The 14,327-nt window shown below is 41.8% G+C and overlaps 1 protein-coding gene across 1 annotated transcript; it reads right to left on the bottom strand.

Moving 5' to 3' along the window:
• Positions 1–439: 439 nt before the first annotated feature.
• On the bottom strand, positions 440–11,609 carry WHAMM (WAS protein homolog associated with actin, golgi membranes and microtubules). Its single transcript, XM_009994475.1, has 9 exons — positions 11,442–11,609; positions 9,984–10,134; positions 9,285–9,454; positions 8,444–8,609; positions 7,303–7,490; positions 4,526–4,612; positions 4,350–4,445; positions 3,497–3,977; positions 440–723 (listed from the first exon to the last, which is right to left on the bottom strand). Exons 1-9 carry the CDS (start codon positions 11,583–11,585, stop codon positions 440–442), a joined length of 1,767 nt encoding a protein of 588 aa, XP_009992777.1. The 5' UTR covers positions 11,586–11,609.
• Positions 11,610–14,327: the final 2,718 nt, after the last annotated feature.

Below are 14,327 nucleotides of genomic sequence, written 5' to 3'. Positions count from 1 at the left end.
TGACAGGTTCCAGATTATGCTAAGCTTTCTGGTCTGCCTCTGTCATCACAGATTTGGTTCTCCTTATCTGACAAAATAGATTTTCACTCAGTTTTTCACTCCTTAAGTGTTGTTCTGATGGTATTACCTTGTCTGTAGTAACAACCTAAATACTACATGTTTCAATCCAGCACTTCAGATGCAGTGATAATTACATGGTTGAGCCAGAAATACCTATGAATGCAAGTATAATTTGGAGTATGATTTCTCATGCAAAAATAAGAATATGCAGCTCCTATAAAAATCAACAGGGCTCTCTTACTTGACAAGACATTTTGGACTGTGAGAGGAACACACACAATCACACTGTTCTGCCATTTTGAAAGGGACGGTCTTCTACAACAATGCAAAATGAGGCACACACTCTGTTTCAGTCAGTAAGTCTGTTACCCTCAATTGGTTAGCTGTCCCATTCTCCATTGTTCTGATCATCGTTTTCTTCTTCAGAATCAGCAGACACTTTCTTAATTCTCTGCATGGCTGCCTTAATGCTTCTCTCTAGCTCATTAGTGGATCCTTTACTGACATCCTTCTCAGTATCTTGATTCACTTTCCTTAGTTTAACTCCCTGCCTTATGGCAGAGAGGATGCTGTCTTTTACTGAGGCATATGGATTGGCCTGTTCCACTTTGCGAAGATGAACTTCATTGCGTTTTAGAGAAGCCAAAACCTCATCCATGGAACCTACAACAGATAAATCTATTGTTACCAGAAGAAAGAACAAGACAGTCACCCTTAGAGGTATAAAACCCTACCCAAGTGTTTAGGGTTCTTCCTTTCATCTTTGCTAGAGACAGGAAAAAGAATGGTCCGTTGGCACAGACTTTCAGGCTTCTGCAACACCAGGCTCTGGAACTGCACTTAAAAAGCAGTTAAAGCTTTTATACCTTGAATTGAGACACAAATGCCTCCTCAACATTATACAAGGTCGTGCTCTAAGGAAGAAATTATACACAAAGGAGGATGCTTCTTTTTCCTTACAAGTTTATGGATTTTCAAAAAAATCTCTGGTATTCTGCATTAGAAAAAATCTACCATTCCTTCTGGCTGGCTCAGATGCCTGCTGAGACTGTCAATTGCATTTTTGCTCAGCCAAGAGAAAAATGAAAGCATTTAAGTAGAAGGGCTTTGAAACTGCACCACTGAAGTCAGTGGGAGCCAGATCAGGCCCTAAGCAGTCAGAAAGACAGCTCTCTTCTGTACGGACTTAAAAAATAATCCCCATTTTACAACAAGATGTGAATCTCAGGTGTAAGTTTCTGAACTTCAGACTATAAAGGACACCATACTGAGAGAGTTTCCACCAATTCTCTAGATACACACTGTAATTTGCATTTTATTCCTTCTGTTGGATTCTTTGTTGCTAGCTAGACTGCCAGACAGGGAGGCAGCTTCCCTGGACAGCAGTCGACTCTACAGCCATAGGTTCAGACCATCTGTGCCTCACAGCCAGGAGTAGTTTTGTCATGCGCAGTGCACAGAAGTTTATGTGATTAACATCAAGCACTTGAAATGTAACATTCTGCTAAATCCTGTGGTACCTTCAGAGGCTGAGATGCCAGAAATGGATCAAGCAAAGATTCACTAAGTTGTACTACAAAGCCTTAAGTCTATTAATCAACTTAGCTGCCTTCTAAGACTAGTCAGACTAACAAATTAGAAAAGAAGTTCCCCTTGGAAAGTATATCAACACATTACAGACAATATTTTCAGCACCAGAATATGAATTATCTTGGCTTTTCATGTGTAAAAACATGAGTACTCCATGTGTATCTAAAACCAACTAGTTCATGAAGCTGTTTCAGTAAGTTCCTGTAGCAGTATTTTATCAACTAGTAATACAGCAATTAACGTGCTGCTTTTCTTCATGAAATAGGTGTAAACAATCAGATCTCTCCAATAAACAAAAAAGGATTTCTTATCCAAAAATAATGAAAGGACATCAGTGTTAGGCTGTGAATGACAGTAAATATTAGCTATTACCAAGGCTGTTTCATTAGCAATCAGATTACTCTGGTGTACAACTCCTGTTGCTACTCAAAGCTTGTTAAGAGTATCTGTGGTAGTTATCCCACAGGCGTCCCAGACTGAAATCTGCAGACTGACCCACTGGATGCACAGTAGTCTGTCACAGAAACTCAACTGTGCCTCAGGTCTTCAGCTGCTTGTACTTCCCCACACCTTGGAAGAACTGAAATGCTGAACATTCCTTGGTTTGGCCCGTGGTTTGCCTCTTAACTGAGGGGATACAAAGGCTGCTTAGAAGTACTGTGAATAGTCTGAAAATTAAAAGGAATGCACCACATTTAAGGACATGCCTCATTCTAGCAGAAGCTCCCCTGTGAAAAACTACAATAAAAAACTGCTGGCTTCCAACTTAGATCAATCTCCCTGACACAGCCAAAGTATCTGCTTGCTTTAGAGATCAAAATAAGCCGGTTAGCAGGACATAACCAGTGCAGCCTCGGGAGGCTACTGAGCTCTATTCCAATTCAAACTCCTGTTTCAATTGCCAAGTTCAGCCTTCAATTACACCTGCATGATCTGGCTAACAAAGCAGAGGTGTAACAGAGCAGAATTTTTACCTTTTCAAATCCTGGTTGAATTCTGAATGGATTCTCCTAAGAAACCTTTATTTAGAAACCAAGCAAATTTCAAGTGGACACAGGCTGTGCATACCTTAGCCCAACTGCTAGCTCTCTAGCACATAAATCATAAACACTGAAGTGTAGCCTTAGTACAACCACAAATTTACCCACAGTGGTACTCTGAGATTAATAAATACCACATTTGGATCAAGGGTTGCAAAACTGTGGCAAGTTCAAACCTGGTAATAAAAGATGCTTATCACTGAAAAATGTGAATAAAGCCCCTATCCTTGGAAGTCCTTTTGATACCTTCCTATCTATTAGAGTAGTAGGATTTTCAGTGTCATGAGACATTTTTCAGTGTCATTTTCAGGTCCTGAATTAAGATCTTGACAGAACTATTAGTACTGTGATTAAGCATGCATTAAACTAACTTGGTATGGCTATACTTAAGAAATGCAAGATTCCAGAAGAGATTCAAGATCAAATGTGCTAAAACATTGACCTGCCCAATTTGACAGCACTTTGAACAGCTCAGGACCCTGTACAGTGCATCAAACAGAACACTGGAACAGGTTGCCCAGGAAAGTTATGGAAGCCCCATCCCTAGATGTGTTCAAGGCGAGGTTGGATGGGGCTCTGAGCAACCTGGTCTAGGAGGAGGTGTTCCTGCCCATGCAACTCTAACTATTCTATGATTCTATAACTTAACAACTTGAGCAATGGTGTTATTCTGTGTGGCTTCTTAAGACTAAACTTTCCAAGAGCTTCATTCTCTTAAACAAGACTGCACAATCCAGAACCAGAGTGAGGTAGAATAGATAAATACAGGAAACTAAGAAAACATCAGTCAGTGTGAGCCTTCTTACCTAGGCAATGATTTATAGACCTCCTGGATGAGTCATCCTGCTTGTGCAGTGCAGGGCTTTCCATGGAGCTAAGGGACAGTGGCTTATTCTCTGTTGCTGATGGTGTCTTCAACTGGAGAGGTAAGGGAAGAGGTGGGGGAGGAGGAGGTGGGGGAGGAGAGGGTAAAAGAGGAGGTGGTGGTGGTGGTGGTGGTGAGGGCGGAGAGACCATCAATCCCTTGTTGTGCATTTGTTGCTCTGCGTCACCATCAGTAGCAAAAATCTGGACAGGGATATCTTCTGGAGTATTCTGATGTGAAGCTTTTGATTCTTCAGCTTCTACCAGCAGGATGCTTTGTGGCTGCCCTAGGATTGCCCTTGCTTTTGATGGAGATGGAGATGGAGGGGACAGTACTGCAGGCAGCTGAGTGCTGCTTCGTGGCAACGTGGGACTGAGAGGCTGGGGACAAGATGTTTTCAGAACAACATGAGCTGGATACTTCTGAAAAACAAATCGTAAGGCAGGACTTACAACTCCATTGGACTGGCCAAAACATTAACCCAAAAGAGACAAAAAGCTACAGAGTACAGACCTGTCCCATTCACCCATTCAAGCAGAAAATTCAACCCTGAACAGATTTGAATGAATACCAAAGTATTTCTTTCAAAGCCATTTCTTTGCAACAGGTTCTTTGCAACAGGTTCTGTACCTGAAAACTATATCCTTAGTGGATTTCATCCTCTCAACTCATTCCACACAATGTTTTAGGCTATCCAGATGGCTGTCTCTGATTCAGACCGCGCTCACATGTGAGCTATGCCTACCTTCTGACATTGTGTTTTGACACCAATTACTGTAGGTCACAGTACTTGCCTCTCTGTAAGTTTTCAGCCGCTCCAGTGTTTTCTGGCGTTCCTGGCTTATCCAAGCTTTTTTCTTTTTCTCCTCCTCTTTTTGCTTGTCTCTCTTCTGCATTAAAACACAAGTGAGCCTTAGTGTGTGAAAACAAGCAGCTGCCAGACTCTCCCAGGTTGCTATTCAGTACTCACTATCTGTATGCTGTGATGCTGCTGGAAGCGTTTTTTGCTTTCTTCTGCCTGTTGCAGTCTCTGCTGGTGGCTTGCTTCACACTGATCCTGGTAGAACAGCAAAATGCAGGCAATCCTTGGTTAGTTCACATTTACTGTGCACCATCAGTGCCATTAACTCCTGTGCACAAGTCACTAAACAGCAACCATGGCTGAATGCTTGGCTGTGCCAAGAAGGATGGCTAAGCTGAACTAGTGGCAGATGCGAGACCCTACACGTAAAGTATGTGGGATTCCTTCATGGCTAAAGCAAATTAGATCTTTTGTTCTCCTAATTAGTCACAGGGCTATTCATGCTGCAGAAGAAGTATACTGAGATATGAACCAATTGCTCTTACACTTGAATTAAAAAATAGGAAAAAAAAAAAAAGCAAAAAAGCAGAAACAAACTCTAAAGGAATTTCAGCCAGATACCAGCTGGAGGAAAGCAGTGCAAAGCCATGAGGAAGATGGCAAGAGGGAAGCTAGCAGGACATTACAAAAATACAAGGCAACTTTCCCCTCTCCCTTATTTGCCATAGCTCAAAGTACAAAAGCCAGGGAGGGAAAGGTATGGGATGCACCATGAATGCCTCATAGGAGGGCCCTCTCTTGCTGCAGAGGTGGGTGCAGGCTTCATTATTTCTCTGGGAGTCACTATTTGTCACTGTACAGAGGGGGATTATCCACATGGCTGGGCAAGCATTTGTAAATCATCTAGCATTTGGCTCTAGTGTTATGTAAACAATAGACAGCAACTAAGTGAATGAAGTCAGAAGCAAAGGAAGTGTCTGCCAAGGAAGCAGTTGCAAGCAAGAGACATTGATGGCTCACAACACATTTCCAGTGTTATTCCCATTTTGTCCAGGCTAGTGAGAAGTAAAAGGCCAGATGGACTTGAGCTTAAAACTGCTCTCTGCCCCAGCAGGACTGTGCAGGTGTAAGGTAAACCCAGTTCACTGGGAAGGTTCACGAGAGTCAACTGTCAACTCACTTGTATCTTCCTCCTGTTTTGCTCTGAATGGGCAACAAAGGAAATAACTGCCCTTTGCACAGAACTGAGAGGCTGGAGAGAGAAGCGCAGCAGTTCGTTTTCCCCTACCCTTCTTTCCTTCATTGCAGGCAAGGTTTCCTCCTGCACTGCAGCTGCTTTGCAAAAGGTTGCCAGGGCAAAGCTCCAGCTGGCCACAGCAGAGCTCTGGTAAGGTTTAACTGATAGGGGAACAACTCCTGGGTTACCTACCTAAGGTTGTGCTCTCTTAAAAAACTACAGAGGCATTTGCACCACACAGTGGAGTGTAAAGCTGGCTTAACATCACATCACCCCTCTTTCTGTTTGGAGGCCTTGGCACCAAGTCACATACTATCTTGTACACTCCACCAGGCAATCCTTGGTTAGTTCACATTTACTGTGCACCATCAGTGCCATTAACTCCTGTGCACAAGTCACTAAACAGCAACCATGGCTGAATGCTTGGCTGTGCCAAGAAGGATGGCTAAGCTGAACTAGTGGCAGATGTGAGACCCTACACGTAAAGTATGTGGGATTCCTTCATGGCTAAAGCAAATTAGATCTTTTGTTCTCCTAATTAGTCACAGGGCTATTCATGCTGCAGAAGAAGTATACTGAGATATGAACCAATTGCTCTTACACTTGAATTAAAAAATAGGAAAAAAAAAAAAAAGCAAAAAAGCAGAAACAAACTCTAAAGGAATTTCAGCCAGATACCAGCTGGAGGAAAGCAGTGCAAAGCCATGAGGAAGATGGCAAGAGGGAAGCTAGCAGGACATTACAAAAATACAAGGCAACTTTCCCCTCTCCCTTATTTGCCATAGCTCAAAGTATAAAAGCCAGGGAGGGAAAGGTATGGGATGCACCATGAATGCCTCATAGGAGGGCCCTCTCTTGCTGCAGAGGTGGGTGCAGGCTTCATTATTTCTCTGGGAGTCACTATTTGTCACTGTACAGAGGGGGATTATCCACATGGCTGGGCAAGCATTTGTAAATCATCTAGCATTTGGCTCTAGTGTTATGTAAACAATAGACAGCAACTAAGTGAATGAAGTCAGAAGCAAAGGAAGTGTCTGCCAAGGAAGCAGTTGCAAGCAAGAGACATTGATGGCTCACAACACATTTCCAGTGTTATTCCCATTTTGTCCAGGCTAGTGAGAAGTAAAAGGCCAGATGGACTTGAGCTTAAAACTGCTCTCTGCCCCAGCAGGACTGTGCAGGTGTAAGGTCCCAGTTCACTGGGAAGGTTCACGAGAGTCAACTGTCAACTCACTTGTATCTTCCTCCTGTTTTGCTCTGAATGGGCAACAAAGGAAATAACTGCCCTTTGCACAGAACTGAGAGGCTGGAGAGAGAAGCGCAGCAGTTCGTTTTCCCCTACCCTTCTTTCCTTCATTGCAGGCAAGGTTTCCTCCTGCACTGCAGCTGCTTTGCAAAAGGTTGCCAGGGCAAAGCTCCAGCTGGCCACAGCAGAGCTCTGGTAAGGTTTAACTGATAGGGGAACAACTCCTGGGTTACCTACCTAAGGTTGTGCTCTCTTAAAAAACTACAGAGGCATTTGCACCACACAGTGGAGTGTAAAGCTGGCTTAACATCACATCACCCCTCTTTCTGTTTGGAGGCCTTGGCACCAAGTCACATACTATCTTGTACACTCCACCCAAAGCTTCCCTAGTTGTTTCCTGTCCATCCCTCATGATTCAAGACATCAGCTAAAGAAAATGCATATCTCCAGGACTGCATTTACTTTTTTGTTCCTGAGGTAGGCTCTCCTCGCACAGACAGTCCCACGCTTTGTCTCCAACTGCTTAGTCTTCTGCCTCAGCATCGTCATTTCTGACAAGTTAGCGTTATGTTGTCCCATTGTCTGTTCAATGACCTTGAGCTCCTCAGGATTTTCACATGTATCATAGTAAACAACTTCATCCTGTTTCTCTAAAAAGGCATTTGGCATTTTTTTAAAAACCCAAAAATTGCCACAGTTATTGAAACATTTAAAGAACTAACGACATTTTAAAAGCCACTGAAGGCAGTGAGTTAGTTATTAGAAAGCATAATGCTCTGGAGCTGAGCTTGGTCCTTCCAAGCCTTATTCAAACATGTCACGTTACTCACAGGGGTGCTCTGCAGGATCAAATTGATGTTGTTAGCATTTGTTGTTATTTAGCTTCCTCTTTCAAATGTCTCTCTGTGCTTTAACTCCCTACCTTCACCAACTGGAGTTTCCCTGGAAAACTGAAGACTCTTCTGATCAATACTGGGTAACTTATTTTACTGTTTATCAGGTTTTAATTATGCAAAAAGCAGGAAGAATGTTTACTTCATGGTAATACAGAATTTTTAAGTACACAAAAGCATAGACAAGACTGGTGCCTAATTTGGTCATAAATACACTACAAAGAGACACTTAAACTGGAATACAGCATCACTGAGGTACCATCTAGTTATCATCACCCCTTTTTGTCATTACCGGATGTATTTTGCAATGTCTACATGTTAAATTATTACAATAGATTTGTGATTAATTTCAGGACCCATTTCAAGCAGGTCATGATGTCCACAGTTTCTCTGCATTGATCCTATAACTACAAGAGCTGTTCAGTATTTTCAATACAGGTTATTCCACATGCCAAACCAGTGCATGCACATACCACAGCTGCTGTCAACATGAGCTACCAGTGCAGCTTGTTAAAAAACTTTTGTTACCAAATTAGTGTCTAGTTAGGCAGAAGACAAAATATCAAGTGCTACCACAGTATCTATGTTTTCCAATGATGCTTTCTACTACTGAGACCTGAGCAGCGATAATAATTTAATATTTTTAGGTGAAAACACAGCAGGCTATACCTGAGCTTTGGATAGGTGCTTAAATATTTGTTTATTCTTACCTTTAATCTGTCTCCTTAAAGCGTCCAACTGTACAATAAGCAGCATCTCTTCATGTTTCAATACTTCAAGCTGTACATTATATAACTCCAGCTGCGTTTCATAATACTGTATTTCCAGCTCCTCCACTACAGTTAGGTCCTCTTCTTGTTCACTGAGGTTCTCCATCTGTGTAGCCCCAAAGAGAAAATAAAAAGCATTCATAACAAAATATGCACACAGGAAACATGCATGGATGCATAGATACCTGTACAGGGTCTGGCCTAACTGGCAGCTGCTTAGGTGGTTTGGTATGGAAACATTAGAAATATCTTGGATCTAAATCTCAGAGGAGCCCAAAGCCTTACTAAGCCCAAGTGTAAGTTCTCCTTAAGTGTACCAGGAAAGACTTCATAATAATGTGCACAAATAGTACTGCTCCTGAAAACAATGATATATGGTGTGGTACACTGTTCTTGGAAAATAAATACCAAGTACCCCTAGCAGCAGCTAGATAGCATCAAGTCAAGCAGATTAAAATTAAATAAGTATCCTTTTTTTGCAGTGTCCTCTGAAGATAGTATTTAGTTTTAATTTCCCTAAAACTAACACTTTTAATGGCTAGTATCACAAATGCTAACATGACACTTGAACTTAAAAGCATATATCTTCACCTTTGATACATGCCCTCATATATGCAGGAGTAATTTTTTTAAAACTGGAGACATTAATTTTCCATAACTTAAAATCTAAGCTGTTTCATGAACAACAACTTTGAAAGTCTACCCCCATGACCACTTCAGTAGGTTTTGATCAGCCCTTCACAAGACAATGACGGAAAAATGAGGCTTTGCAAGGTCTTACATTTTTCTGAATGCCAGCTCTCTTCTGCTTCAGGCACAACTCTCTTGCCCTCAGATGCTGAAGGGTTTCTTTAGCTAACATACATTTCAGGTTTTCTAGTCGTGGCAAAGCTGATGCCCAGGTGGTTTTACCAAATCTTTCCTGATCTTGTTCCATCTGTTTGTGCATTGCTGCAGATTACAACATTGCAGTATGAAATGAGAAATGCAGTGTATTAATAGCCCTTGTATATTTCCACTATAGCTGCAGTACTAAAAATGCTGATGCTATTAATACAATTTCTGAAGCTTCTTAAGAAATTGCAAGACTAAAAGGCTGACTTTATTAAGTTATATAAGTAAGTAAAATGCTTCATTGTACCACAGAAACATGCCTTAAAAGTTACAAAGCAATCTACTCAGTTAACCTGCTGAATCCTTGAGGCTTGCATATAAAAAGTTAGAGGTGTGCATGGTTTTTGTTCAGAGGTTTTTGCAACTGTAAAGTCTCAGGCCTTGATAATGTTTGTGTGCAAGCCAAATGCAAGTTTGTAAATCAAATTGCTTAGAAACTATAAACCTTAAGTGAATAAAATGCTTTTCTTAAGCTAGACACTCATCCCAACCTCAGGGTCTAAACAGATAGACCAGCAAAGGTGATAAAAAGAGCTCTCAGTCCCCTAAGTATTTACAAGATCTTTGTGCAAATAATTCTGATTACCTGCCAGAGCCTTTACAGTTTCCTTGAAGTAGTTCACAGTGATATCCTGAATGGAGCACACAGCATTCTCAGCTCGCTTAGTCCACTCTTCAGCATCTTTCTGCAAAGCTGCTACTCTTCTAGGCCCCAAATTATCATACTGCAAAGATTTCTGCAAGGAGACAAAATTCTCCGTTACCAACTGGTTACCACAGTGGTGCAGCCCACATTATGCTACACTTTGAGACATTTCAAAGCAGAGCATGGTAGCAAGCGTGACCTTCTCCTTACCTGTCACAAAGGGAATCACTACTCATGTCTATGCCTTGCCCTGTTCCTCATTCTCTAGGCTAACTTAGAACCTTGGTTCCCCAATCACAACTTTGGATTAATTTCTTAAAATATTTTAAAACTATCAACTTAAAAATAACATACAACACAAGTGTTTTTAGTTGTTACTAAAAGTAATTCAAAATCATTCAACGTGCAATGTTCTCTTCTATTTTTCCCCTTGTGTTGACAGCACATTTCACTGTCAGGTTCTCTAGTTTGGCAGTTCTTTCACCCAGGAACAGGGATATAGAAAAAACCATGAGAGTATTTTCCAGTCCACAAAGCATAGATGTGTACAAGACTAGTACTCAATTGTTTTGTTGTTTTTTTTTAAATTACATTTCAAATGAGCTCAAATATATTTGAGTTTATTACAGAAACAAACTTTGTTTCATCCATCACAATTTTCACTTTAATTTTCAGTAGAGCATGTTGGGTATTTTATCTTCACAGTAAACCTTCACAGGTTTACACCTTCACTATCCAAGAACCTATTCTACTCTTTTCAAGAACAGTTCACTTTAATTTTAACAGACTATTTAAGGAAAAATCTAAATAGCAAATGGCTGACTCTTCCACAAGCATCATCACTTTCACCACATGCTTCCAGTTTAAGATGCACATTAAATTAACAAAGTGACAACTGACATGTTTCAACCTGTACTTCTAGCAGGTTGTAGCATCAATACAAAACTGCTTAGTGTGGCAAGGTCTCCTCTGGGTCTGTTCTACCACAACTAAGCTGATGTGGTCCATCAAGTGATGTGGGGGATGCCATTCTCAGTGTCACAAACTTATTCCACTGAAGGTGAGACCCCTGTAAATTCAACCTACCAGAGAGTAAACCGTAGAGAGGTGGAGGTAGGGAATGTTTTCCTTTTAATTCCTCAAAACAGAAGAACTGGGACACTGGTGGGAAAAGAGTTGCAGTTTTATTCAACCCACTATGATGGACTCTGGAATCCTCTAAGGGGGGGGTTCTTCATAAACTCTGAATTATTGTTATGTTTGGTGGCTTGGCAGATACAAAAAAAGTAGGTAAAGACAGAAGTAGAGAATGGTAAGTGATTGGAGTCTAAACTGCTGCAAGAGCAGCTGATGCCCTGCTGTATAACTTGGCCTTTCCCTTTGTGAAGACAGACCTACCAGGATTTCTAGTTTGTACAGCGTTGCGAGCTCCCGCATATCTCTGAAGGGCTGCAGTAAATACTGGTAGAATTGTGTTGCCATGGTGACCAAATCCTGATGAGCTTCATCTTCTTCTTCATAAACCTTCATCAAAGCCACCATTGTGTCAGCATTTTTATGCCGCTGAAGAACCTAGTGGGATAAAAGGTACATCAGACTTGGCTGCTTTGCATTCATGTCTGCTGATGAGTTTTGGTGTGAAGGACCTGGCTTTTTTCACCTGATGGACAGGAAAAGCTTCCCACTACACAGGAGGTGCACACCAGGCTGGAAATGTCACTAATACCACACTGTTCAAGGCACTAATTGCTGCATATTGTATTGGGAGACTGCAAGAACTATGCCTAGAGCTTCATCCACAGAACTCTTCACAGCTGTGTGTAGATGAGTCAGTCACTGTTTTTTATAACAGAAGTGGCAAACTGGGTAAGTCTGTACTGGAAGGACAAGGAATTCCGAACCTTTTGCACTGCCTCCACAAGTGCTAAAAGCCTGCTAATACAAAATAAGTTTCTGGATCCAGATTTTCTGCCTTCAGGCATAGAAAAATCAGATTGCTATTTAAAAATACAAACTCGGATTTCTACTCCTGATAGTCCCAGCAGGTAAATGCCTTTAACATGTGTATAATAGTTATGTACTACACTTTGTAACTTGCAATTCTTCCATATAAGAGCCACCTTTCTGATATTAGTCCTTATTTATGGTCTTTATTTGCTTCTATGATGAAATATAAAGGTGGACACTTCCCCTCAAATACATTTGTTTTCTGGCACCAAACAAAGCTTCAAAGATTTTTCTTTGACACAGCTAATAGGGACCATGGTGGGCTCTATGTACAAGGACAGAGGGAGCCAGCTAAGAGAACACAGTGGAGTTCCAAAGAGAAACACAGTCCCCCCTGGAAGGACAATGTTTGTCCTACTGCTCTGTAAGGAGGGCAGGAAATAGGGAGTGTTTGGTGCTTAAACCATGAGAAAAAGCATTAGTGACGTAAAACTGATTGTGTTGCAACTGAAAAGCACTGAAATTAAACCTTTGCTCTTGCCAGCTGAGTTTGGGAAAGACAGCAGGAACAAAGTTGCCAGCTGTGGAGGCATTTCCTCAGGGAACATCTGTGGAAGGCAGCTCAAGGGCATTTCCCAACGGTTCTCCCTCCAGGCCTGGCACAGGCAGGACAGAGACCAAGATGATCTGAACTGCAACATTCTTGATAATCCCAGAAATCCTGCAGCTCATTAGGCTCCTTCAAGAGCTCATGGTAGCTCAGACAGTCCTAGGGCCTACCTGCAGCAATTCAACAGCCTGCTTTTTCCCTCTAATGAAGCTAAATAGAAACACCAGTTCACTTTCTGGTTCCCACACTCAAAGCAAGTAGTTACAGTGATTGCTTCTCCTAGAGGATGTTTATAGTGAGTAGAGGGGCAGTATTAATGAAATTTTAAAATAATGAGAAAAATATTCATTACACAAATTTGAAGGTTTGGTATTGGGGCAGGGAGAGGGACAAAGTGGCAACATTTCCTCTTTTAAAGTAAAATCCTTGATATTATTTTCATATAACTCTGGTTTGCCATTAGCCCAACAGACTCCTGTGGTTGTTGTAACAGCTACCAGGTTTTTTCCCTTGCCTTTGAAGACACACACAAAAAGAAGTATTTACACAATACTATTCTCCTCTATCTTGTACCACTATCTTCTCATTCTTTAAAATTAGTTTCCTGGGCCAGAGGATGAAGTATTTGAGAAGGACATGGGTGTAAAAAGGGAACAATGCTCTGATACTTAAAACTAGTTTAGTGCCAGAAAAGGCAGCTTTTATTTATTGAATATTGTATAAACCAGTCTAGACTACAACATAATGAATTCGTATCCTTTTTAGGCCTGGAAATACAACACCACTTTATAGCATGTTTAGCCACATCTAAGGTATAGCTGGAAACAGCAGAGTAACTGGTACTGAGTTTACTTAACCATCAACCCCCAAACTGCCCTGTGGCTGTACATGCCTGTGCTGCCTGCAGCTGTGTTACAAGATACCATCCTTTAAAGTCATGCTTAGAACTAGGGGAAAAAATCCAAGACCACACCTAAAGTAAGAACAAACAGTACTAAAGGGAGAAAGGACTAACACCATCACTAGTTCGTACAATCATTCAGCCACATTTTGACACTTCAAAAAACTGAACACAATTTCTCTGACTGCAATTCACTTATTTGGCTAAGTTTGGTTTTAATAAAAAGCTTGACTGGTCCCAGCTACAGGTGTCACTGCAAACAGGCAGCCCTGAGACCTTCATAGGGAGGTAAAAAATGAGAACACAATGATACTCTCCCTTTCAGTTACCATTCCACCCATTGCACAACACTCTGGATATTTTTAGCTATGTGTTTTTGTAGAAGTGCTTTCAGCTTAAGTAAGCACTCCCATGTCTTATACTGACTGCCCACCTGGAGCTGCCTTATTCCCTGCTTAATAAAGTAGTGTTTACCATGACTGATGACACTCCGCACTTCAGAAAGCTGACTTAGCAATTTCCAGAAAACCTAAAAACTGCTTTTGTACGCACTAATCTGAACACCAGACAGCACGATGAACAAGGTGGTAGCAGTGACTTGGTCACCCTTGTTCACCTCCCCCAGAAGTGAGTCTGACCCGAGCAAGTCACGCTCTGGCAGCACAGACCGCCCGTCTCACACCTGCAACTCCCGGGTGAGCAAGAGGCGCCGGGACAGGGGCTCACAGAGGTACAAGTGCCCGCCGGGCTGCGGCACCAGCAGCGAAGGTGGCTCTGCCCCCAGGGGAACCTTCTCCTGCTGCCACGGAGAGCAGGGGCCGGTCCC

Source organism: Chaetura pelagica, unplaced genomic scaffold (genome assembly GCF_000747805.2).
Source record: "Chaetura pelagica isolate M959 unplaced genomic scaffold, ChaPel_1.0 scaffold222, whole genome shotgun sequence".
NCBI lineage: Eukaryota > Metazoa > Chordata > Aves > Apodiformes > Apodidae > Chaetura > Chaetura pelagica.
This window is presented reverse-complemented; position numbering and strand designations above follow the sequence as displayed.

Bases quoted from the DNA above. Each gene is read 5' to 3' on its own strand.
- WHAMM (XM_009994475.1), bottom strand. From the start codon at position 11,585: ATGGTGGCTTTGATGAAGGTTTATGAAGAAGAAGATGAAGCTCATCAG. The intron at 10,135-11,441 runs GTAGGTCTGTCT...GTCTCCTTGCAG, and splicing joins TGTACAAACTAGAAATCCTG to AAATCTTTGCAGTATGATAA. The intron at 3,978-4,349 runs GCAAGTACTGTG...TTTGTTTTTCAG, and splicing joins GGCTGAAAACTTACAGAGAG to AAGTATCCAGCTCATGTTGT.